Genomic DNA, 24,098 nt, shown 5'->3' on the forward strand with positions numbered 1-24,098 from the left:
TTAAATTATTCAGAAATTATTTAAGAGGAGAAGATAAAAAATTGATCTGATGTGCTAGCAGGGCAATGAAACGGTCTGTAGGCCCACAAAAATGTGTACAGTGCATCATTCACATAGCTTTACTACTAAAATAAAACTGTGAGAGAGAAAAATGGTCAAAAACTCCAGAAACTGCAGTGCAATTGCCAGTAGACGAGTGGTGTGGGTGGAGAGGAGCCCTGGGGGTTTGGGTAGGGCCACATACATGGTACGTTGTGCCAGGGGTTTGTCTTTCCCTGATAATCCTGTTTCCTCTTCCCCAGCGCACTCTCAGACAGCACGTTGTGGTGCATCGAGCCTCCTTTCCATCTCATGTTGTGTTATTCATGGGGCTACGGATGTTGATTGCTTAATCAAATCGCAGTGAAATTTGAAATTATGAATGTCCCCTACAAGCTGACAGCAAAATTTAGTAAGCCAGATGAGAATACAGAATGAGTCCACAGGACACTCATCAGATAATCAGTTACGCTTTATCATTGCCCAAATTTACCATAACCATCAAAACACCCTGTTAGTACCACTTAAGCGAAATTTGAACACCAAGGAATGTAAGCAATCAAAGCGAAAAAAAAGCAATGTCTACAAATTATTCACCAAAAATCAGTCTTTTATGGAGTTTATACAACATTGCTATTGACAGAGACATCACCCACTCAGGCCCGTTGCAGGGTGCTGTCACAGAGGTATATGAAGGTGGTATTAACAGGGTGTTGGCTGCGTGTGCCAGGGTGAAGTCTCACACCAGGCTTCATTGCAGGTGGCTGGAGCTGCAGATGGCCAGGCTATTCCCTCACTCCCTTTGGGGCAACATTATCCTATTTCTTTATAAGTGAAAATTAATGCCTTGGCCAAACTTGGATATGACTTTGCAATGTGAATGACTTTTATGAACTGGATGGGGGGGCAGCACATGGGGTATGGTTGGGGTTTTGTATGGCAAAATATTGTTATAGTATCTGAATACATAAAATAAATAGCAGGTGTGAACGTTTGGCACTTCCTAGCCTGGAGTGCAGCAAATGCTGGAAGTTGAAGAAAGGCTGGGCTTATGTGTGCATCAGCTTCTCTAATGGAAACCTGGATTGTGGCAGGCACAGACAGTAATGCACACTGAGTCAAGAAACATGTCTCTACTAAATCATACCAAAGTATAATGTGAGATCTGGTTCCTCATTGCCACTGGTTGCACTGCAATAGTTGAGGGAATAGCTTCTTTCCAGGAAAAACTTTGCATGACTTTGCTACTGCTGTCAGCTGATGTCTGAAGGGCCCCATCTATGACAGGGAAAGCAGAGGTCTGGAGTAAAATAGCAGAACTTCAGCACTTCCTGTACTTAAGAATAAATTGCATTTGAAATAATATAAAAGCAAGCAGAATTTTACAGAACTGCATGATCAAGGAAAGTGCAAACCTAACTCATGGAGCTGTATTCAACATAATCTGTATTTAAATTGTCATTGTTAATAACATACTGGGATGGGCCTCACCTTTCATTTCAAAATGTCTCAAAATTATGTCCTGCTCTTCCAGAATGCTGTACTACTGCAATTACAGTTTGGATTGTTTGGGACTGTTGCGAAGGGAGGACTTTCTTAATTTCCTTAATTTCATATTTGTTTCTTGCCATGTATAATGAAGCCTAATTTTTGAGCATCAAGATTTACAGGAAGTGCCGCAAATCTTTTGTTTCACACTGAAAAACAGTTCCCACCTGTCCAACTTGAGTGACATAGTAGGTGATAACATAGAAATTACAGGAGTCATTAAAGATTGGATTAATCTCTGTAACTTTCAGTAAAGCCTATAAAAAATAATAGTGTATTGTACCACACTGTTCTTATTAAAAATGATAAACGATCCCCATTTTTTTGGCTAATACTAATTTCAAAATTTCATTCTTCTATTCGGCTTTATGGTTACCATAATCTTGATGTTTTAATAGGTTTTCCCATAATAGCTACAGAGACCTTTTTAAGTGGCAGCCCTGACTTTATGGAAGAGCCTTTAAAAAAAAAAATCAAGAAAAGAATTTCTTTTGCTAAAAGACAAAGACAAGGCAAAGACAAAATAGTATGCATGTGACAAGACAGAAGACCAGAGAACATTATTTTGGCAAACCATATTGTCTAATTATGATAATTACCCATAGCAAAACTTCTGTTCAGCTTTCAGTAACCTTTTTTCACCACTTGCTATAATTTAGAGAAAGTTTAAAATCTGCAGTGTCTTTAGCTTTGTTTCTTGTCTTGAGCAGAGAGTATTCTGGGAGACTCACACTTTAATAGAGTTTATCATCAAATGCTTTAGAAAAATGACAAGATGTGAACATGATCAGGAAAAGCAAACCCAGGAGGGCTGCATGCTTTGCTGAGAAAAGAAGAAGAAAAAAAAAAAAAAAAAGACAAAAAACATGCAGCAAGGCAAAGTGATGCAACTGCCACTACTCTGCGTGTCTCGTGTTCCCCAGGGTGAGTGAAGGCGCTGGGCTCTGCAGCAGCACCCTGGCGGGCTCAGCTTCTCCAGAAAAAAGGCATATCTTCAACGTCCTAAATCTATCTTCAAGTGGCTTGAATAATTTATTTCCTTTTTAATTGCTAAAGTTGATGGCAACTGCTGACTACTCTAAATTTTGTTAAACCATGATATTTAGCCATGCAATAGTAGCAGAGGCCTTGGGTTCTATTTTTAAATGCTCACTGATATTTGTACGTGATACAGAGTATGTGTTTGTGGTTAGTACACCTGGTCCTGAAACACAGAGGTGGCCTGAGCATCAGGGTTCACTGTAGTGCATGGGAGGAGCAACTGGTGTGAGAGAGTCTCGGAAAAGGATAAAAGCAGTGGAGAAAAAGGCTTCTGGCTCCTTTTCTGGTATTGCTGCCACCCACATTTAAGTAAAACAACTTTGCAAATAGCAACTTGAGTAAAAGGCTGTCAATGGAGCTTTGAATCAAGACTGTTCCTGCCTGATGTTGCATAGATGGATGTTTGAGGCTTAGAGCCTGCCTGCCACTTACTGCCTATCATGTTCTCCTGCTAATCACTAGCTCAGAGACATAAATATTAATGGTAAGTGTACTGTGTTATCTCGATGTGATTGAGCTTCTCCTGGAAGCCTCTACTGCAGTGGCAGGGGAGGGAGCGTGGAGAAGAGGTTAATGGTCTGCTGGTGTGCCACGGGCTTTCCTGCTATGTGTCTGATCTGGGAGTGATTCACAACTCTGCGTGTTTGTGCCCATCACTCCCACCATCCATCTCGACCAACATCAAATCAAGCTTCTGCTAACATGCCTGTTACCTCCACTGCTCTTCACAAATTTTCCATAGGCTCCTTTGCAATAGTGAGTGATGTTAATTAATTTAGGACGCTCTTCTCTGTCTCTGTCTTTGCTCTGGACCAGTAGAGCAAATACCTAGCAACTTATGACCTTGTGCACAGAAGCCTGTATTCTTTTCGCAAAAAGAAATCCACTTTTCTTCTAGCATGTGCCTATGATGGTAGTGTGGGTATTCCAAATACCCAAGTGTGTGTAACCCATCAGCATGGATTTGTGTAGATGAATAGGCTTTTCATGTAGTCAATAGAGCAAGAAGTTTTGGGGTTGAATGTCTTCCATCTTGTGATGACTTGAGCCAGGGTGCATAGACCATCTGTAGCAAAAATGTACAAGTAACTTCTCCATTCTCCTGTCCTTGCTGATAATCATTTCAGAAGTGAAGATTTGCTGCCCAAAAATCTTCATCTCATTCTGGTCTGTCATGGAAATCCAGGCCATCAGGGCAATGAAGAAAAGGACAGTATCAATAGGTCTTTGCAGTGGAGAACCAGGCAGGTGCTCTGCAGCTGACAGTGGGATTGCAGCTAGTGCGAGTTTCTGCATCTCTTTAAAAACAGCAAATATGGGTCAGAAATCTTCTGATAATATTCTGTGTTTGAGACCTACTTGAATGCTTTAAAGGAGAAATTAAAAGTGTTGTAAATTAGGCAAAATTACATGAAAAGAGCCCCAAATTAGAAAAGAGAAGTTTGTAATAAATTCCTCAAGGATGTAGAGTCTAATGTGTAATTAGAGAACCACGAATTGCCTGTTCCTGCTCGTTCTTTGTACTGAAAGACTCTGTAACTTCAGTAAATGTTTCAATCACGCACAGTCACCAGGAGCCATCTCAGGCTGTATTTTAAGTGTCTGTTTACACAGTTGTTACAAATTGCCTATGGGATGTGAACTGTCTATCACTTCCAGAGCAATTAGTATGTGAAACCTTATCAAAAGAAATCCGTCAAGTTTGAAAAGCCATAAATATTGCACTAGGATCTCTAAGGAAATCAAAGTGAGTTTGATATAGTATTTATTTACATGTTGCTGCACAAGCAGATGCACTTATAGATGCTCCAGTCTGCATTATTCCCTGTGCTTTGTGTTGCATTAGTCCCATGTTATTTGAGAGAGAGAGAAACAATTATCCAGTTGTTTAAAATATTATATAGCAGTAACAGAGTGCTCCTAATACCTAAGGCTGTGTAATTCAGGCAGTTGTAGTTTTCTGGACAATGATTTGTTGTAATGAAAGGAAGGCGGAGCTGTAATATCAGCTCTTCATCATGTTCCTCAGTTTTATGTAGCCAAAGTAATAGAGTTTGCAGATCGCTTTTGGGGAGATTTTGACATTTTGCACTCTAGAAGTAGGTGTCCTTTAGTTCCCCCTGCATTGGGTTCCTGTGTGTGGAGGAATTCCAGATCATCCCCATTTGGAGCTCCCTTTGATCAGACCTCTCCACTTTTGCACAATTTTACATTTGCCTCCTGCTCTCCTGTGACCTGCTTACCCAGGGTTTCCAACCTGGCACTCAGCTCAAATGACACAAATATGCAAGACTTTTAGTTAAGGCAGAGGCTAGGAAAAGCTACTACAGCGATTAGAAGATTGGAAAGCCTGTCTTGAAAATGAAGGCAGAAGGGCTCTTGATGGCTCTCACCACCGAAGAGACAAGAACCCTTTAAGCTAAAGGCATCATTAGCCCAGAAGCACGTAGCTATAGACTAGTAATGAAAATATTTAACCTGGAAATTAGAGGGTTCTTAGCAATTAAAGTAATACCAACTTACAGCAGAAAAGTAAGAGGCAAAAACGTTGCTGCTTCTAGGGTATATTTATGTATGGGACTACGTAACCTCCTGGGGAAGGATGGGGTGGGACAAGGATTGTTGATCCAGAAAGACCCCCCCAGTTCTGTGTTTTTTCTGAGGAACGTGTGGTCAATTCACCATTCCACAGTACATGCAAAACACTGTCGTATTGCAGAGCTCAGGCGGCTTTGGTGGAAACCTGCTGTGTGAAGATTCACTCAAATTTAAATGCCTCTGTGCACTCCAGGGCAGTGATGTTTATTTGCCTATTGCTGGATGCTTCTGGAGGAACAAGATAATTGTTCACCAAGAGTAAATTTAAAAAAAACTAAAACTTAACTACTTGCAGAAGATAATAAGCCAGCTAAGAAGTGGTACCTTGTTTGCTCTGAGTATCCTCTTGACATCAGCATGAGGTTAGTTATAATTAGATGCACATGTGTAAATATGATGATTAGATATTCCCACATAAACATAATTATCATATCTTCCTAAAAGTCTAAGCAGGCATTTTATAATCCTGTTGTTAAAAATAAATAAATAAAAGCCAACAATCTACGTTCAGCCTCTTATATATGTAAACAGTGAAACATGAGGGCAGAATAAATTTTCCAAAGTACCTAACGGTAGTTGAGGTCAATTACAGTTATGACTCATTAGAGTATTAAAATAAGAATATGCTTTTTAGTATAATTTTAGTATAATTAGTTCCCTTAGAAAACTACAGCAATCTTGTATTCACTTTAATTCTTCAAGCATTTTCAGGGTGTTTGGGCATTAGGCTTAGGCAAATATAATAGGGTTATGTTGCATTAACCTCACTTACAAACTCTGCAACCACTTGCAGCATCCCTCAGTTATTTTTTTTATTACTCAAGTAACTTCCAAAGATGTCTTAAAAAGCACAGAGCACTGCCTAATTAGTCATACAGAAGATTATAGTTGCTTAATTTAGTGTTCAGTTTTTTGCTGATTCAGAAATTCCAAAGAAATAAAATGTACAGTGTGTGATAACATGGCAGAACCCCCTCTGAACTGTCTTTAAAGGAAAAACAAAATTAATAAGAAAGAATAAAAGCAAAGTCATGAGACAGGCTGAAATGTTCATGACAAAAAGGTGAGATTCTTGTAAAATATTCTGGATCGGGAGAATTTGAAGCAGCAACAAGAATATTAGATCCGTGTGCAGGCTCAGAAGTGTCACAGTTGAAAATTTATATTTGCAGCCATAAAGATGAGAACTTGGTAAATGTTAACCTTTTTATCATTTCATGGGCTGTGATATATCCGATTTCCCTAACCAAAAGGGACAGGGAGAAAATAATTTTCAGGGCTCCAGCTCCAGCTTGGGATGGACTGTGCCCTGTGAGGATGTGCCTCCTGTCACTAATGATGGTGTTACCTTGTGCTTCCAGAGCTCACCTACGCGTGGATCTTCAACGAGTACCCGACCTTCGTACACCAGGACAATCGCCGCTTCGTTTCACAAGAGACCGGGAATTTGTACATCGCGAAGGTGGAAGCTTCGGACGTGGGCAACTACACATGCGTGGTGACAAACACAGTGACCAACAGCAGAGTCCTGGGTCCCCCGACCCCGCTCATCCTCAGGAACGACGGTAGGACTTAGAGGAGGGGAACTGGGAGCTGGGGTTGGAGAGTTTGCTTTGTTTTCTTTGACTGGCTGTCACCCAGAAATTAAGAAATGGCCTGAAATATTTATATCAGAGTAAAGGGAGAGATTTTCCCCCTCACAGAGATTCATTGAGGCTCAAGACCTCTGTTCTAGCTACAGTTCAAAGTCATAGACAGTGGTGGGGTTTATGATGCTGTGGCCAAGCTTTCTCTTCCCACTACTGGAACAACTCTCAATATCTGGCAATAATTATAAAAGAAAAACCTGGTGACACTTGGCCAAAGACAGGAAATAAAACAGATTTTAGGTTTGGATATACTAGTTTTGCCTATTTTATGCAGTCCGAAAGCGAACAAAAGCACTTTGTGGTTTCAGTAACTGTTAGCTCAGGCTGTATATCCCAGCAGAATTAGTGCTATTTTTAGTAGTCTGTGGAATAATACAAAAAAGTGAGAAGAAACCAAAAGAGGATTTCTAAATTTATACAGACAATTGATTTGTATCATCGTCATTTTTGAGTTGATAAGAAAACTAAATTTGCATATTAATTTGCAATTAAAATTAATTAAAATTTGTCTGTTTAAAGGATAACAGTTAAGACATTTGTTCCAGAAATAGAAATGAATTATTAGAAACTAGAAGATCCATTGTCACTTAGTGCCATTTGACAAAAATTCCTTGCTTATAAAATATGGGCTCGTTGCTGCCAGCCTCCTGCCCGTAGCCGTCCCTTTCACATCAACGTGGTTCCTGCAGACAGGGAGTTTGGAAACGTTGTCAGGAATGAGGAAGCGCTGCGGTTAGGCTGGGAGGGGTGAGGACGGCTGTGTTTCCAGGTCTGTGCCAGATCTGCTCTCCATTACAGCAAAGGCTGCGTTTCTATAAACACAGTGGCAGTAAATCTGTCCCTCTGAGTCCAGAGTAAGTCATCTAATGTATGAAAGATAAAGAGGAATATTTAAATTTCTCTCATACTAACATTTTCAGTGTTGAGGAAGAAATATTTTTTAAGTATTACATTAAGAGGACTTTTATGCAAACCTTACCTAGCTGAAAGTGCTTCCATTTATCACAATCAAGCTCGATGTCTGCTTCTGCTCTGAGATGGGGCTGATGCTGGTGGGATGATTGCTAGGCAGCCTGATTGTAAAGTGCCTCGCCAAGGGCTTTACCCCAGTGCATCGCTCCTCCGCACACTCTGCTTTATTTACAGGGACCGATTGCCTTCCTGAGGTAATTCACAGGAATGTTCTCTGATTCCTTTGAAGTGCACTCTGCTGTTTATTAAAGATATGAAACTTTAATTGAACCTCTGAGGGGCTGGGGAATACATTCCTGAGTTAAACAAGGAAGGTGCTGTCATATCCATAGACCCAAAGATGGCTGTACTTGAAAGCCAAACATGAGCTAAATGTGTATTTTAAAATAAGATTGCGCTAGTAGTACAGGCAAGCTTCATTTTAAAAATCCACAGGTCTCAGTTTTTCATTCCACGTAGAGTAACCCTATAAAACCCGAATATAACACACTATCACACTGGAAAAGAGAAATTATATATGTTGCTTCAAAAGCATGAACAGCAGAGGGGAATAAAATGTGACAAACATCATGTTTCCACTGGCAAATGTGTCTTGCTTATCTTTTGTATTCATATCTGACGTGTCCAGCATAGCTTAATATATATGACATGCTATTTTCTTTACAACACTTTATCATTAAATTAGTAGGCTCGGAGGCTAGCTCATCAACAATCAATGTTTCAGTTCCATTTAATTTCAATTAGTGACTTAAGTGGAAAAAAATTCATAATGTACCTCTCCTAATTAATTTACATGTGCAGAGCTGCTCCTCTGGCTGCCGCCTGGGCAGGCAGCAAGGTGCCGCATCTGTGGGGCCCTCGTGCAGCTCTGGAGAAGTGGGGGGTCCTTATTCCCCCCCAGCAGCTCCCAAGTTATGGAGGGGTTGATGCAGCTCTGAGGCCCCTCAGCCCTGGGCTGGAGGGCTGGCATCCCAGATGGGTCAGCCTGACTTCCTCCAGTACACTTCAAAAAATTATCTGCTGCTAGAAGTTTCAAAGTTGTTGCCTGGTTGACTTCATATTAAAATACTTTCTGTGAATTCAAAAAGAATCTGGGTACTTTACAACAATCTCCTTGTGAAGTTTCTGTTTTTCTCAAAAATCAAAGTTATTTTTAAACTGTAAAACATTTTTGATGTCATGCAGAATGAATGCTGGGTCCCTGTAGTTGATACATCACCCCATTACTTTGAAAGAAACAAATGGTGGAGTAAGAGAATATCCAGAAGGAATACTGGTCACACAGGACCAAGAATACCACCTATGGGGGTTTTTTTAATTATTTCGTACTGAGTTGAAGAGAGTAAAAGAGAAGACTCTTCCCTATTGGGCTGATGATAATCTCTCACTCAAAAACTTTAAAAATTCCCAATTCCAGAGCTGTAAGAAGTAAACTGAGTTCAGATGCTCACAGTTTGGCTGGCCCTGTGCTATTCGATATCAAGAATTTGATTTGATTTAACAAATCAGTGTACGAATCCCATGGTGGGTATCCTTACTGTAGTCAGCATCGAACTGATGAACAGTTGGGCGTGCAGGACGGCACATACTGGGCTGAAATCTCACCCGCCAGAACCCTGAGGTTTCTTTTCACATTTCTTCTTCAATTTATGGCAGAAATTTTTTTTTAGACTCAGTTGTGAATCATTTAGACTTTTTATGTTGAATACCTGCCGTCTTTGTTGTGGTTATTTTACTTGAGTGTAATCATCTTGGAAAAACAGCTTTTCAGCATGTTTTCTTTAAAGCGCTGCTTGCTCTACAATGCCAGGCTTTTGAGCTGTAATCTGTAAAAGGAAAAGTTACGGGCATAGGGAATGAAATCAGATCCTGTAGGCAGATTGCTTTCCCCACCTGTGCCTTTTGTACTTCTCTTTTGCTTGTTTTCAGCTGCGAGGCTCCGGAGTTAGAGATCTCCTGATGTTCTCTGCAGCAGCTTTTTGTAACCAGCGATACATGCTCTTGTTGACAGGACTTGAGTTCCTTCCCTGTTGCTGTGCTGTGGAAGCAGAAGGTGCCTCTTATCCCATTAGTTATCCTCAGACAGCTTTTCCTCCTTGGAGAGATAAATATCAGAGAGGGTTACAGGACGGTGGTAGGAACAGACTGTGCCGAGGCAGCTGTCGCGGTCAGTGTGAGCTCAGACTCTCTGCTTCTGTGGACAGAGGTTATCTGATGATGATAAATACAGTGTACAAAGTACAGTGTGTGCTAGGAAAAGGATGTTTTTCCTCTGTCCCTCTTAATTCCCTCCCACAAATGCATGCAGTCACCCCCTATTTAAATATTTTCATGTAGCTGTACAGATTTGTGGCAGCAAGGATGCTTGCAGTGCAGGTGGATTAAAAGATTTAAATACAATGTTATGTAAGTGCAGCAGTCCCCAAAATTGCACGTTTATGGTTTGAGACCTGTCCTCCTGAAATGGGCACCCATGTTCCAGCACAGTCTTTGGGAATGACAAGCAGCTCCCCCTTTCCCATCATGTCTATAGAAGGGAAGAAAAAAGATATTATGGTTTTCTAGCTTTCCCAGGTTACTGAGGTTGGGTTTCGGCTTGGGTTCCGCAAGGATGGGAGTTAGTCCTGACACTACCAGCTGGTACCTCTAATGGCAGAGAAAGGGCTCTCTGAGCTATTTTCGTCTTGGGAAGTAAAATAAATAGCTAAATGTATATGGTACCAAAGAATGAGAAAGGTCCTAAAGCTTGAAGTAAGGTGTCCACGAGGACTGTAGCACTTACTGTAGCTCAGAAGAAAAAGGATTTCAGTTTGAATGCCAGACAAGTCTCCTGGCAGCTCACTGCAGGATATGGACTGGAAGAGAGGAGAAAAGGGAACAAACTTGCATCCCTGTCTCCTCCATTTATTAAAAAAATGTCTGTCGTCTGGCTGCCCCATCTCCATCAATGCCACAGTCTCTGCACCATTCCCCCCTGGAAGGGCAGTGGGTACCCACGGTTGCCACCCCCCCCACCACCACAGCACTTTTGGGACCCTCTGGGCTATCCCAACCCTGCAGCAAAAACCAGCCAAAGCCTGTTAGAAGCACCCAGGTGTTCCCAGCCACCACTCTTGCAGTACTTTGCTTCTTCTCTTTAAAATGCATTTCGGATTCTTTACATCAGAATTAAAACAGTAACAGTAGGAAAGAACTGAAATAGTCCTGGAATAAAATTACCGTCAGCGACAGCTGTATGGGCCAATTAAACTTTAACATTTCACAGGTGTTGTCAGGAAATGCATATCATCTCCTCAGACAAATTAGCTGCTTCTGAATTCCTGGGACTTTCATCCAAAAGCACGTTTTTAAGCCTTGAAATTGGAAGAAAAATAAGAAAGCCTCTGAAATGCAAACATGTAGAGCATCTGATGTGCCATGACTCTGGAAGCGTTCTCCAAGCTACAAACTCAAGGTGTATTTTGTCTTTTATTTTGTCCCCCATCCCTTCCACCTGCACAGCTAAGTCAGATGTTAAATCACCCAGGAACAGCAGAAAAAATAAGGACTTTCTGTGTGGAAGTGGTCTCGGATTTGGGATGGAGATATCTCAACTGCACTGATGTTTCTCCTATAAAACAGAGATGGCAGGACTCTCAGCATACCCTATATACATATATGTATATATATATGTAGGTAGATTATAATTGCAGTAGGAGTCTTGTGATTTTTCCAGGTATGAGTTCTGATTTTTAAGTGTTTAGAGTTTGCATTAACTCCAGTAGAACAGATGCCCTCACAGCTATAAGAGGCAGCAGCAGTTGCCAGAGCTGCAGGGCCGTGGGTAACGGTGGCTGGAGCCGATGTCCTACAGCCCCAGGTAGCCTTCCCATCCTGGTCTGGGGTTTTGTTACCACTGGGATTAGAGCTCTCCAGTCCCTGCCCAAGGCAAAAGAAATGGGAATAAAAGGAATGAGTGAAGAGAAGGCAAAAAAAGCCATTTTTCCTCCCTCCCATTCCTGTCTCCTGTTCTGTCAGGTGAATAACGTATTAATAATATATTCTGCCTTAATTTCCTAAATAGCCCGTTAGTGTCACATGATACTTTACAGCCTGCTTTGCCTAAGGGGACCAAGTTCCTGCTTCAGCAGTGGAGGAGGCGCAGAAGAAGGAACCATTCTCCTGGATTTTGCTTGTGGAGGACTGGTTTGTAGCTGGCCCATTGGTAGGCAGGTGGCTCCGCTGGCCAGCTCCCTTTCTCCCTTGTTGTTTGGCCACCATGTTATCTCCCACCCTCCAGCCGGCTGCCAGCAGAGCCTGCAGAGCATTTTTTGGGGGGAGCTGCATCCCCTCTGCTCATGCGCCTGGGCTGTGGTGGGGTGACTAGTGGCACAGGCACCAAGGAGGTCTTCAGCCATCTTGGGGAGGGTGATGGAGACCATAATTTCTTCAGATAAGTCTCCAGTCTGAAAGCCAGCATCTTCCAAAGTGAGGCAGCTGCCTGAATCCTATCAGGCTTTCATGGGAAGCATATCAAAAGCTCTTCCTCTGCCAAATTTTCAATCTTTATTGCAGAACATGGAATACTCTTCTGGGAAGAGATCTCAGTAAGTTCTAATATCAGCAAAACGGTGCTGCTGCTCGCACATGTTCACACCCAGCCTTGCCCTTGGACACCACTGGGCAGTAGCTGTTCTTGGCTTGGCTGAAGCTCGCCCAGCAAACATTTAGCACGGAGTCTAGAGAAATTTAGGCAAGATTAGCAAGTCACAATCAAAAGAGAGGATTTTCCATGACGTTAACTGTAAAAGACACTTCCAGCCCTTCAGGGCTGCAGTGTTAACATGCAGAGGGCTAACGAGTAGCATGCCCCATAATTCTTGTTTGTATACTATGTAAATGCTGGAGCACTGACACAAATTCATGAGTTTCCTGATGTACGTGCTGGCCTGGACATGACTATGGAGGGAGTATTCGTATCATTAATAAATGCATTTAATTTTGATGACTGATGTTGTGCAGCAACTACTCTTTATATAATGTAGCAGCAAGGCTTATTTGCAATTAATAGGTTGTAAGAAAGATGATGTAACCTGCTATTGCACCAGAACAGGTAATATGCAGATCAGCAACTAAAGGTAGGCTTGATGTAAGCCTCATACTGAGCATTTTCAGCTTTAAAGCTCTAACTGTGAGAAAGTAAAGAAAAAAGGCTTTTCTTGCATCCTCTTTGTGAAGCAGAGGGATAAAAAGCAGCACTGTGATCATGGGCCACTGTAAGCAGCCCTGACTTACCTGAATACCTCTGTGAACTTGTGCTATCTCTTTTCCACGTTACTCATGCCATTTCGTTTCTATATTTGTGCATACTGGTGGCATTCATCTGGTCTGATCCAGCACCACTCCTGCCTCACATCCCGCACGCTCCTCGCTTGGCCAACGTCCAGGAAGCACTGCGCAGTTAAGATTTAAACTGCAATCATCAATTAGCTGATAATCACTATTGGTGAAATTATATGTGCTGGTTTTAAGACAGTGCAGTGACTGGAAATGTAGCCATTTATCATGAGTATAATGGCCTTTTTATGTGCACAAATTTTTAAACACAATTTCATAAAGAGGCTGCCACGATACATGATTTACCGGGGCAGTAAAAATAAAGAAATTACCCAAAGAGTATATGATCTCTGTGCATCTAAATCCTTGAAGTTAAGAGAAGCCTTGATTAGCTCCAGTGCTTTTAAAACTTTTTCTAATGGCTATTTGTTCCACATCTCATTTTCTAGAAGGTGGTGAACCTCCCTTGTTATTACTTTCCTTATTTTACAAGTTACCTGCAAAAATCCTGAATATTCAAAAGCAAAAAGTAACAGAGCCATGAAGGAATTTTAATCTTTGGCAGATGGTGTGGAGCGCTGGTTCAGATTTTCCTCTGGCAGTAAATGGGAAAAGAGCCCACACTACACGGCTGTTAGAAACAGGCCATGTTTAAAATGAATGGATTAATTGGGCAAGTAATGATGTATAGAACAGCTCTGTGCTAGCACGGGAACACTTGCGAATTTATTGCAAAATTTCAACCAAGCCTTAGCATCTATTTTATGTTCACAGGGGTGATGGGAGAGTATGAGCCGAAAATAGAAGTGCAGTTCCCAGAAACGGTTCCATCTGCAAAAGGAACAACGGTGAAACTGGAGTGCTTTGCCTTGGGGAAGTAAGTTCAGATCCATTATTATTATTCCTCCAACTTCTCACTTTCATAGTGCTGTATTGTAACGTTGTAGGATTTCCTAATCACTCACTTTCCTCAGCAGGAGTTACTTACTGCAAGCATGCATAAGATACAAAGGGCTTGGGGAGCAGGGACTTTGCCCACCAAAAATTTAAACTCCCAAGGAAAAGAGAAGCTGTAATTTATTTTGTAAAGATGTGTTTGTGCATATCCTGTTTTGATGTCTCATGTAACACTTAGAACACCTCTCTTGTTTCTCGAGTAAACACTGGCAACACTTCCAAAATCAAAATGTGGGACTGGTAGGAAAATGGATGTATTGTCACAACAGAACCCTAAACTCAACTTTGTCAAAATAATATAGTCTCCTGTTTTTAAGACTATGTGATACACCATTGGTATACATATGTATATTTATATTATATAAAAGCCACCTATAGTAAAATTGCTCCAGATCCTCTGCCAGAGTCTTCAGACTGACCATGTCTTCATCATCCTCCAACATGAAACAGTGTTAAGTTGATCAGACAAAAGCTTATGAGGACAAAGCCCATAGCTTTTTCTGAGAGTCTTATTTTGCTTTATTTTTCTTATTTAGCCCAGTTCCTACAATTAGCTGGAGGAGAGCAGATGGGAAACAGATACCCAGAAAAGCCAGGAGACACAGATCAAGTGGACTTCTTGAAATCCCAAATTTTCAGCAAGAAGATACTGGACTCTATGAGTGTGTAGCTGAAAATGTGAGAGGGAAAAATGTGGCACGAGGACAGCTGACGTTTTATGGTAAGCAGACTGTCTGCTTTCAGGGGGGTTTATTGTACCAAGTGCAATATGCAGTAAATATTTTGTGAGAAAGTAATTTTGGGGGGTATTTTTTAAATTACTGTCTTTTACAAACAGCATGTCTCAAAAAGGGTGTAATTTGAAATAAAACCTGTCTGAATGGTGCATATTAATTGAGAATCAGAGCAATTGGAACAAAAGCACATCGCTGGAAGGACATTGGCATGGTAACATGCAGAAAACACTTGGAAACGGTTCATTTGCCTTCTTGTGGCTGTGAGGGCAAAGCAGGTATTCTGGTGGAGCATTGTCGTGGTTACAACTTGGGATTTATTATGTATGCCCTGCCCCAGCTTGTGTTAATAAATGTTAATTGCTTATAACCAATTAAGGACTGCTTTCAAGAGGGGTCACTGGTTGCACAGCCTCAAAAGTTGGGATTTAACCCTGTCAGAGCCAGCAGAGTGCTCTTCACCCAAAGTCTTTCTATACCTGCTGCTTGCACACTGATATCAGAGCTACTTATCTGGGCACAATAAAAATGTAAAACTTCAGCTTCATAGGCCTTTGGTGTTAAGTGGAAGATGCATTAGTACTTCTAATCCTGATAGAAGTGTCTGCCCATCCCCAAATTTCTGCTGGAAACATCTCTGTCTTGCAAAGCAAACTAAATGCTTCTAGGAGATGACCAAGCTTTCAGGGGGAAAGTTTTACCTGTTCCAAGTTACCATGGATTTACCCACATAGAGGTGTATGAGAGTCATGGAGAACGGTTTTAGAGGTACAAATGGGCTGTTGGTTTGGTTCTGTTTGATATTTTTTGGAGGGTAGAAGGCTGCAGGTTACATAACCTGGAAGCAGGTGTGCAGAGACCTCCCCACAGTCATGAAAATCTTTGGTTTGTTGCTGCCCTGTTACCATCTTCAGGAACATAATAGAGTGTCAATCCTTATCAAACACATGGAGAGGAATTCAGTGTTTTCACCCCCAAATGCTCCTGAGAGCCCAACTTTTGTCAGCAGGGAAGATTGGGTTGAACTCCAGAGATTAGAAGAATGTTTTTGATTTATAGTAAATTTGCTGCAGAAAAAGAGTTTGGGAAGTTAACCCTCCTGGCAAAACTGGATTGAATTTGGTGACTAATGTAATTATTTCTTTTTAAAAAGGCATATATAGGGATGTTTTAAAATTGGAGATATTTCTAAAACACATTTCATTTAGAAATCAGAACTTTTGGGGCTTCCATTTCAAGTGAACACTTCTTTTAAAATTGAGTAAAATATAAAATGAGAAAACATTAAAGAAGTGAAATAGCAAGAATAAAGTGAAATCTTTCATGTTAAGGAAGGAAGTTGGAGTTGATTCAAACTGTTTTTTCTTTTTTTAATTAAAAGATTTGAAGATTTCTTTTTCTGTTCACCAAACAACGCATGTTTCTCCTGACTTTTCCCACATGGACAGTAAATGAAAAGACTCGTCAGTTGTATACTTTTGCTCAACCCACGGCCAAAGCTGCCTTCCTTGCAAAGCAGTAAATCGAGCCTTTGGTATACTCCCACCATAGCATATATTAAGTTATGATCTAATTACTGTAATGAATTTACCAGTCTGGATCCCATTGCTGGAGGACTGCAGATCCTACACAAAAGCTGCCACCATGACTGGTGCTGGTTTTCACACTCAACATGGCATTTCAGCAAAGAAGCTAGAGATTTTATGGGAAGAGGAGTGTCCTCCTCTGTGTGATGCTGGGAACTATCTTTACATCCACTTTTCTTCATGTGAGCAGAGGAGTTCCCTATGGAGAGGTGTTAGCCTGCCACCTCTGCTGGTTACTGCTTTTAAAAATAATTGACTAAAATATCATTCTTGTTGTCTTGAGGATGATGAATTACTGGTTTATAAGTATTCAGTTTTCAAGGATAGCTTGTGTTTGGCAGCCATTTAATACTGAAAACATATCTCTTAAAAAAAACCTTGCTTTCTGTAAGCTAGGCTCTGAAGTTTCCCATGACAGTGAAATTTTTTTAGGGAAAGCAACTTACTGTAAACATTTTATAGAAATAGTTGAAACTGAAAGTAATTTTCCTTAATAATTTTTCTTTTTAAAGGTGAGAAGTGTTTTGTCATTATTGAAATACAACTGTAATGTTGGCAGAGCTTTTCAGGTTGCTTTTGGTGGGTTGGGGCTGGTGCCTGGAGAAGGGAACTCTCCAGGGGATGTGATACAGGTGGTCAGATGTGCCACCTAGGTGCAGTGACCTGCTCTGTCACGGCGCATGCCCTGGAGATCGCCATCTGGCTCTAACGACGTGACTCCTTTAAACCCAGTTATCTGTCTCTTTGCATAGTATAAAATAAAAAAAAAAAAAAAAGGGAAGAAGAAAAAGAAAATTAAATTCAGATTTGCCTGCTCGCTGTAGATAACCCAGCGTTGCCTCTGTTGTCAGCTTCTTTCAGTGCTCCTGGAAATTGTCAGGGTAGGTTGACTTTTGCTGTATTTCATTCTTGTATTCTTGTTTATTTTTTCCTCTGTTAGCATATCAGTGACACTGAAGTTGTTTGACATTCTTGTTGCAGCAGGAAAGGTTAATTAAACGTGCAAGATCTGTTGTTCTTCCGTTTTCTGTGCTGTGAGCCCCTGCAACAGGCTGTGTTTTATTGCTCTCCAAAAGCATTTGTTCTGAGTGCTCTATGTCCTACTTGATAGATAGACCTTCATGATCGAAAACATGTTAATGTTAATGCAATTACAGTGACTTATACCTGTTTCCTTGACTATTATAACTCTGAACAACATATCACTTGTTTTCTTGCCGTAAGTCTCTTGTTCTGTCTGCCATTCCTAACCAGATACCACATACCTCAAATTAGCTCCTGAGAATTAGTAAATTAAACTGAAAAACCTTTTCTTTTACACCCTCATTTAGCAGCCATAAATGCCCGTCATGCTGCGTTCCTGACTTTGCAGCTTGTTCCCTGCAGACCCCGTGCCAGCTAAACCCCCGTGGCTGAGGCAGGTGAGGTCCCCAGCATCGGCATGGCCAGAGCACATCCCCACCACGGCGCTGGCTGCTCCGACGCCACTGCTTCCCATGCCTGCTCTTCCACTGAGCTCGACGGTGAGGGTCCACCACACCGTCAGCTGTGTGTTTTGATCCGCAGCATTTCGGAAGCACTCCCATTGACCTCATTCTATTTTTAATCTGGATGCTCATAAATTTTAAATTTGATAACCCTCCACGAGGGTGAGGTTTATATGCTGAGCAAAAAGCAACACTGACAGTTTTTTGTTTTGGCAGAAGTACAGTAAACAGATTACTGTAGCTAGCTAATTTAAAAAGACATTGTCTTTTCATTCATAAAACCAGCAATACGGAGGTGCTTATTTATTATCATTGTGGTCATTGTTTCATTCATGTTAAGTTTAGCTGCCATTTCAGTCAGATCTTCCTTTGTCAGACAGACAGTTGCAACCTAAAAGTTGTTCTGAGTGTAGAATAAGAGGCAACAGGTAGATGCACAAGCACAAGAAACCTATAAAGTGTTGCTGTGGCTGCTCATCCCTGTGCTCAAAGCCTTTCCCACACCAGACGAGAGCCTCACGCCCCTCTGCAGCTCCATGGAGGTGCCTTGGCTGGGTTCTTCTTGCTGATGATTATCAAAAGTCTCCATACCACCACGCCAGCATATTGCTCTCCTGGACTTTTTTTAAATATGAGTGTCTTTTTTTTTATGGAAAGTGTGAAATGAGATGGTGTGCCAGTGCTTACTTCTTGGGCTCCACTTCAGTGTGCGTTTACACTTGCCTGTGTTGACTCTGAGACAATATGACATCTTGATATCTGCCACCCCAATGACATGTAGAGTCTGATTAACAAAAAAGAGGAGAAATAGCTGCTGATCAAGGTGATCCAAATATCAGCATGTTCAATAGGGCTGGTATTGACAGCACTAAGCAAGCAGCACTGGGGGAGGATGCTCTGCCACGGAGGCAGGGCTGCCAGGCTGGGGACAGGTACCCCAGGACAGGCAAGGATGCTTGGGCTGAGGAGCTGCACCACCACTGGGAATGTTTGTCTGACAGAATTATGACCAAAAACATGCAGTTTGTCATTGGGTTTTTCAGTAAGATCAACACTTGTCTTGCATGGCCTGGAAGAGAGGGAAAATACCAAGTACGAAAATGGCTCTGTTTCAGCCAGCATAGGTGCAGATGCTGACTTGGTGCACCTGTGTGCTCCAGCATCTCTCTCACCTGACCTCCCTGCCCAGCACCTTGCTGGCAAGCCAAGGCAAGGAGGAAAAAGTTGCAGTTAAAATGGTTTCTAAAAGTGTCAGCACAGCAGCATCAGCATTAGCAGAGAGACTTATTTGTATCTAATTACAGTTCTTTGCAGCATTTTGTAAGATATTCAGCAGAAGCCATTTAATTGGCTGGACTGCTTTTCAGATTAAGTACTTCTCAAATCAAAGTCCCACCAGGAATTTATGCGTCTCCTTAATTTTGCAGTGAAAAGAGTCACCCTTTCATCAGTGGGCCTGTGTTTTATTTGTGCAAAATCTACTTTATGCCACTCTATAAAACAGCCTCAAATGTAAATCATATTATGGTCAGAGGTCTAAAAAGGAAATTTGCATAAGTTAAAATCAGACAGTTGTACGTCTCTACTCCATTTAGGTCCCAGATCACAAATAATTTGCTGAAAATTCAAAGCCACTTGAAATAAAATGAGTTTCTGGACTGATAAAAATACAAGAAAATTCACATAAATAGGACAAGTATGTATTATTATTAATTATCATTTACATGCCTTACTAGAGAACTCAGTTTGCTACCTGTTATGCAGATACATTGCCAATTGATTTCTCACCTTCAAGCATCTCCATTTAAAGTTCTCAAATCCTGTGTTGTTTCAGAATATTGTGCCAATTTAATTCTTGGATACCCACCACCTAAACACTTGGCAGCACCCAAATCTGTCCTTGCAGAAAGGGGCAGTTGCCCTTGGGAGCAATCTTTGCAGTGCTCAGTCTCAGCTGGTTACACTCACCCTGTGGAAGATCACTGCTCCAAGGGGGGATGTCTTGACTCCTGCCAGTGGAATATGTATTTTCTCAGACATTAGTGCAAGAGAGAGTAACTCTGAGTTTTGAATAATTTGCTGCCTGAGAGAAGTCTTGCATCCAGAACAAGTTTCTGCACAGAGAACAGGCATGTTTCTCCTCCACTTTTCCTTTTTCAAGGGATTGCTGGAAACCTGCTTACAGAGAAATCAATTTTTAAGAGGTTCAGAAAAAGTGCTCTAATTATTATCATTTGGGCTTGGAAAAATAGCTCTCCAGCAGGAGAAGCAAAAATAGAAATAGGTATGAGAAATGAAGTGCGAAGGCTATTCATAGAGCACCCCACACCTCCCTTACTCCCCTGGGTAGCTGCAGTCTAGAGCATCAGGGATAAAAAAATAACTAAATCCCTGAGGACTGGTCTTTATAAACATGCCTGTAACACCTATAGTCCTTTGGTGCCTGGGAAAACTGGGGAGAAAGCCATGTTATGGTGCAGAGTAGCTTATGGAACAGGAGGTAAATTAGAAGTAGGGACAATTTAAGTAGTTTTTATCAGCGAGGTTAACTCCTTCAAATTTTCCTCTGTTTCTCTTCCTCTGATACTTTAGTCCCAAGCAGAACTCCCAGGCTGGTTCATTATGGTTAGTCTTCTAGAGAGGCAGGAAGAAGACATCCTGCCCAGGTGGCAGTATCTGGTGAAATTTCCAAAGAAGCAGACCAATGGAGATCATTTAGGTGAAATGTTCAAGCAAATGACTTTGGTGGAGGATTTGCACGGCTTTGAAATTGTATAGATTTCAAACAGTCCTTAACTGGCAGTAGAGGTCAGGAGGAAGGGATTAAGAGGAGGAAAGGAAAAGAAGAAGAAAAGTGATAATTTAAAGTCTGTTTTCACATTCCTGTGATCATTGGGAAGGATAACAAATTAGGGACATACGGGGTTTGTTTACAGACGCTATATCCCCATTTGGACCAGGATGACGCGTGTGCTTGTCTGCACAAGCCTTACACACTGACTGCATTCTTTATTTTTAATTACGCATGTATTTTTCCCATCTGTTTTTCTTACTTCTTATGCTTGGCTTTCTGGTCTTTAGACTTTTCTGATCCTGGGCTCAGTCTCAATCTCCTTAGAATAGATATAGTAATGGACAAGTCATTCAGCCTTTCATCTGCCATTAATGATGAATTACACAGCCTGCACTAGGTCATCAGCTGCTATAAATTGGCTTAGGAACACTGAAATCGATATACACCGACCGAGAATTGGATTCTGTATATGTATTAGTACCTCATTTGCTTTAGTCTTTTTGGTAGTTTTGAACTCACAGACGATTGCAAAGTCCTACAGATTTATTTCTGGTTTATTTCTCACATTGCTCCCATAATTCTTTGGTTTTGTTACTCATTTCTGAGGTGTTGCATCATCAACTGGCTGGGTCATTTCATTTTCAAATATCTTTTAGGACATGATTTCTAGTCCAGCTTTCCAGTGCCTACTTTTGCCTTTCAATTTATTACAATGAAGGACAGACTCATTCTGGGTTTTTTGGTCTTAGAGAAGTAAGAGTATATTTGGGCATACTTTCCTAATCATCTGGTTTAAAATGCCCCACTTAGCATTGGTGAAGACTGGAAGGTGATCAAAGATAAACAGGTTTTTTTTTTTCTAACTGCTGCCATCATTTTTCTTCCAGCCACCTGAGTCAAATTCCAGACAGCTCTCATCACCTAGGAGGGGGCTATTTTTCTTTAAAGTAATCCTTATGCAAGGGTGATGCTTATATTTCTAAGCTTTTTCTTCCACTTTATAGATTTAGCATATGAATTTTTCTTGCTACTCAGATGAATTCTTAATCAGCTTCAATGTAATTTTTTTCTTTAGTACCAGATTTTTTCCTCCAGGATTTTTCCAAGGCCAGTAGTATGTAAGTACTCCAAACAGGGACAAAATATTTACAGACCCATCATATGAAAGAACTCATCTCTGGTCAGCACTACTGAAATGATCCAAAGGACTTTTGCTAGAACACTACTACCAGTCACAAATTAAACCTTGTCATTATCTCAAATAATGTTGCTATACCAGAAAATGTTGTAGCGTGGAACTGGTTTCATATCCTTATTTGAATTCTTTTAATTATCGTGCTTGAAATCTTGTGTCACATTACCATGTCTCGGTATGATCCCCAATGGGAGGCTGTCAAATTTCATTATAGTATGGCAACTCTCATTTGGTGGCTCAAACATATTTGCTGTATGAACCAACCCTTGTGTATTACTCAAGATTAAGTCAAGAGCGTGCCTGCTATTCTCTGAAATGAACTGTTGAAAAGAGAGGTTGACCTAATTAGAAAAGTCTCCCAAAGAGCACAGAGAATGAAGGTCCTGTGAAACAAAAGACTCCTCCGGTTTTCACTGAGATTTATTTTTTTGACTTATTATGCTCATTCTGTAGTTGTCTGCATCATAAATGGCTTTAGGATAGAAAGTTTAACTGGTTGAAGTAACTGGAGGGGGTGAAGAGTGGTGCTCGGTGCAAGGTTGTGGCTTGCGGGAGCTGCACAACAGTGAAATGAATATGGGGGGGTGGCAGCTCCCAGTGCTTCCAGTACCGCACGTTTACATCTCAGCACTATTACTTAGGGCAGGAGTTCAGATGTGCAACCTGCAAAGTACAGCAGAAAGACTAGACAGGTAAAGTCTTTTGCTGCATTGGGTGAGAATTTTCCTTGTTTGGGGCATCTGCATGAAATAAGGATAAATACTGACTTTTCTTTCCTCCTCACACAGGAGTTATCTTTCTTTTTACATATCATACACTTACATGTTATAGAGCACACCTTACCTTTCATGGGTTTTCTTGCTTTACACGTTACTTTCAGTTGTTTTGTCTGATTTTTTTTGTTTTCATGTGGGAAATCAGTAACAGTACTGAAAAAAAGGCAAATGGATCTGTGAGGTTTTATAGAGCTCCTTTTTACGGTATCATAAGACTCTCTTCAAAATTATGAGTTAGATGCTGTTAGAATAGTAAATATGTAGATTCAAGAGTAATTTGCAAATGTCCTTGAGCCATTGAACCCGCTGCAGTTGCGCAGCGTGTCTCAGTTCGATGGAATTGTTCAAGTTCTTACTCCAGATGACAGAATTGACTTTCATCTTCCTACATTTAAAAGCGTTCCCTTTCATATCTCTTTAGATACAGATAATAAACAAGCTTAAAATATTACAGGAGCAGGGGGGCAGTCAGAGAAGTAAACACTGCTTGCCTCTCCTTTTCAGCTACTTCTTTTGCTTCTGCATTGTCATTATGTTCCGATCACCTTTCTGCTTTTTTTTTTTTTTTGCAAGTCCCTTGGAGTTAGGCTGCTATGCAAAATTCGTCAGCTTTTTTCTGTGTTTTGTAGACACCATGAGAAGTGTGCAGCATGGTAGGTGTGGGATTAAGCACACATCTGTCACAGCCTGAACACAGTTTTAAAAGGCACTCAGCTCTCTGAATGTGTATATCCAGCATCAGTCATGGTAGACATACCAATATTTTGGGTATAATCATACCAACTGTATGTTGAACTTGCCATTTTGATACGATGTATTTTCATTGATCATTTCAGACCTTCCTCTGGCCCCCGTCCCTATCCAAAGGAGATATATAAAGTTGTTACCTGTCTTTGAGTAATCTTAATTTTTTTTTTTTATCCGATTACATGTGAAAAAGTATTAACCAGGTTCTTGGAGACCTCTGCTGGCAATATCTTCCTACTAAGTCTCTCAGATTTTCTTATGTCAAAATAGGGCAAATGACCATTAAAAAAATCTCAACTCACTCTCTTTTTTAATGGGACTTTCTGAGAAGGATTGTGGGTATAACTAGACAGATGGGCTTTGTGAAGGTAACAGAAGTAAGTCAGAGGTTTTGTATGGTCCCCAAAAACACATGACAATTTTAGTAGAATTTGATTTGCATGTGGAGTCTGGCTAAAGTTAAGCTGTATTTAAAAATAAGCCAAGAAACAACAAACTCTGATAAAAAATATGTGAAACAACTAAAAATATAATCTCATAAGTGTCTGAAAACTGCCAGTGCCAGTTTTAAGCATATTCTACCAAAATGTATCTCCAATATCTGCTTTTGGACTTTCTAGGTTTGTTCAATGTCATTAATACAATTATTGAGTTCAAAG

At 40.8% G+C, this 24,098-nt stretch overlaps 1 protein-coding gene across 5 annotated transcripts in view; it reads left to right on the forward strand.

Moving 5' to 3' along the window:
- The window catches only part of LOC141928213 (contactin-4), a 343,764-nt gene that overhangs the window by 249,563 nt on the left and 70,103 nt on the right, over positions 1 to 24,098 (forward strand). For all 5 annotated transcript variants that reach the window (XM_074836062.1, XM_074836060.1, XM_074836064.1 and 2 more), the window contains 3 exons: positions 6,588 to 6,791; positions 13,938 to 14,040; positions 14,657 to 14,841. In XM_074836062.1, the coding sequence (XP_074692163.1) occupies positions 6,588 to 6,791; positions 13,938 to 14,040; positions 14,657 to 14,841 (492 nt within the window). The remainder of the gene's footprint in view (positions 1 to 6,587; positions 6,792 to 13,937; positions 14,041 to 14,656; positions 14,842 to 24,098) is intronic.

Source organism: Strix aluco, chromosome 11 (genome assembly GCF_031877795.1).
Source record: "Strix aluco isolate bStrAlu1 chromosome 11, bStrAlu1.hap1, whole genome shotgun sequence".
Classification (NCBI taxonomy): Eukaryota; Metazoa; Chordata; class Aves; order Strigiformes; family Strigidae; genus Strix; species Strix aluco.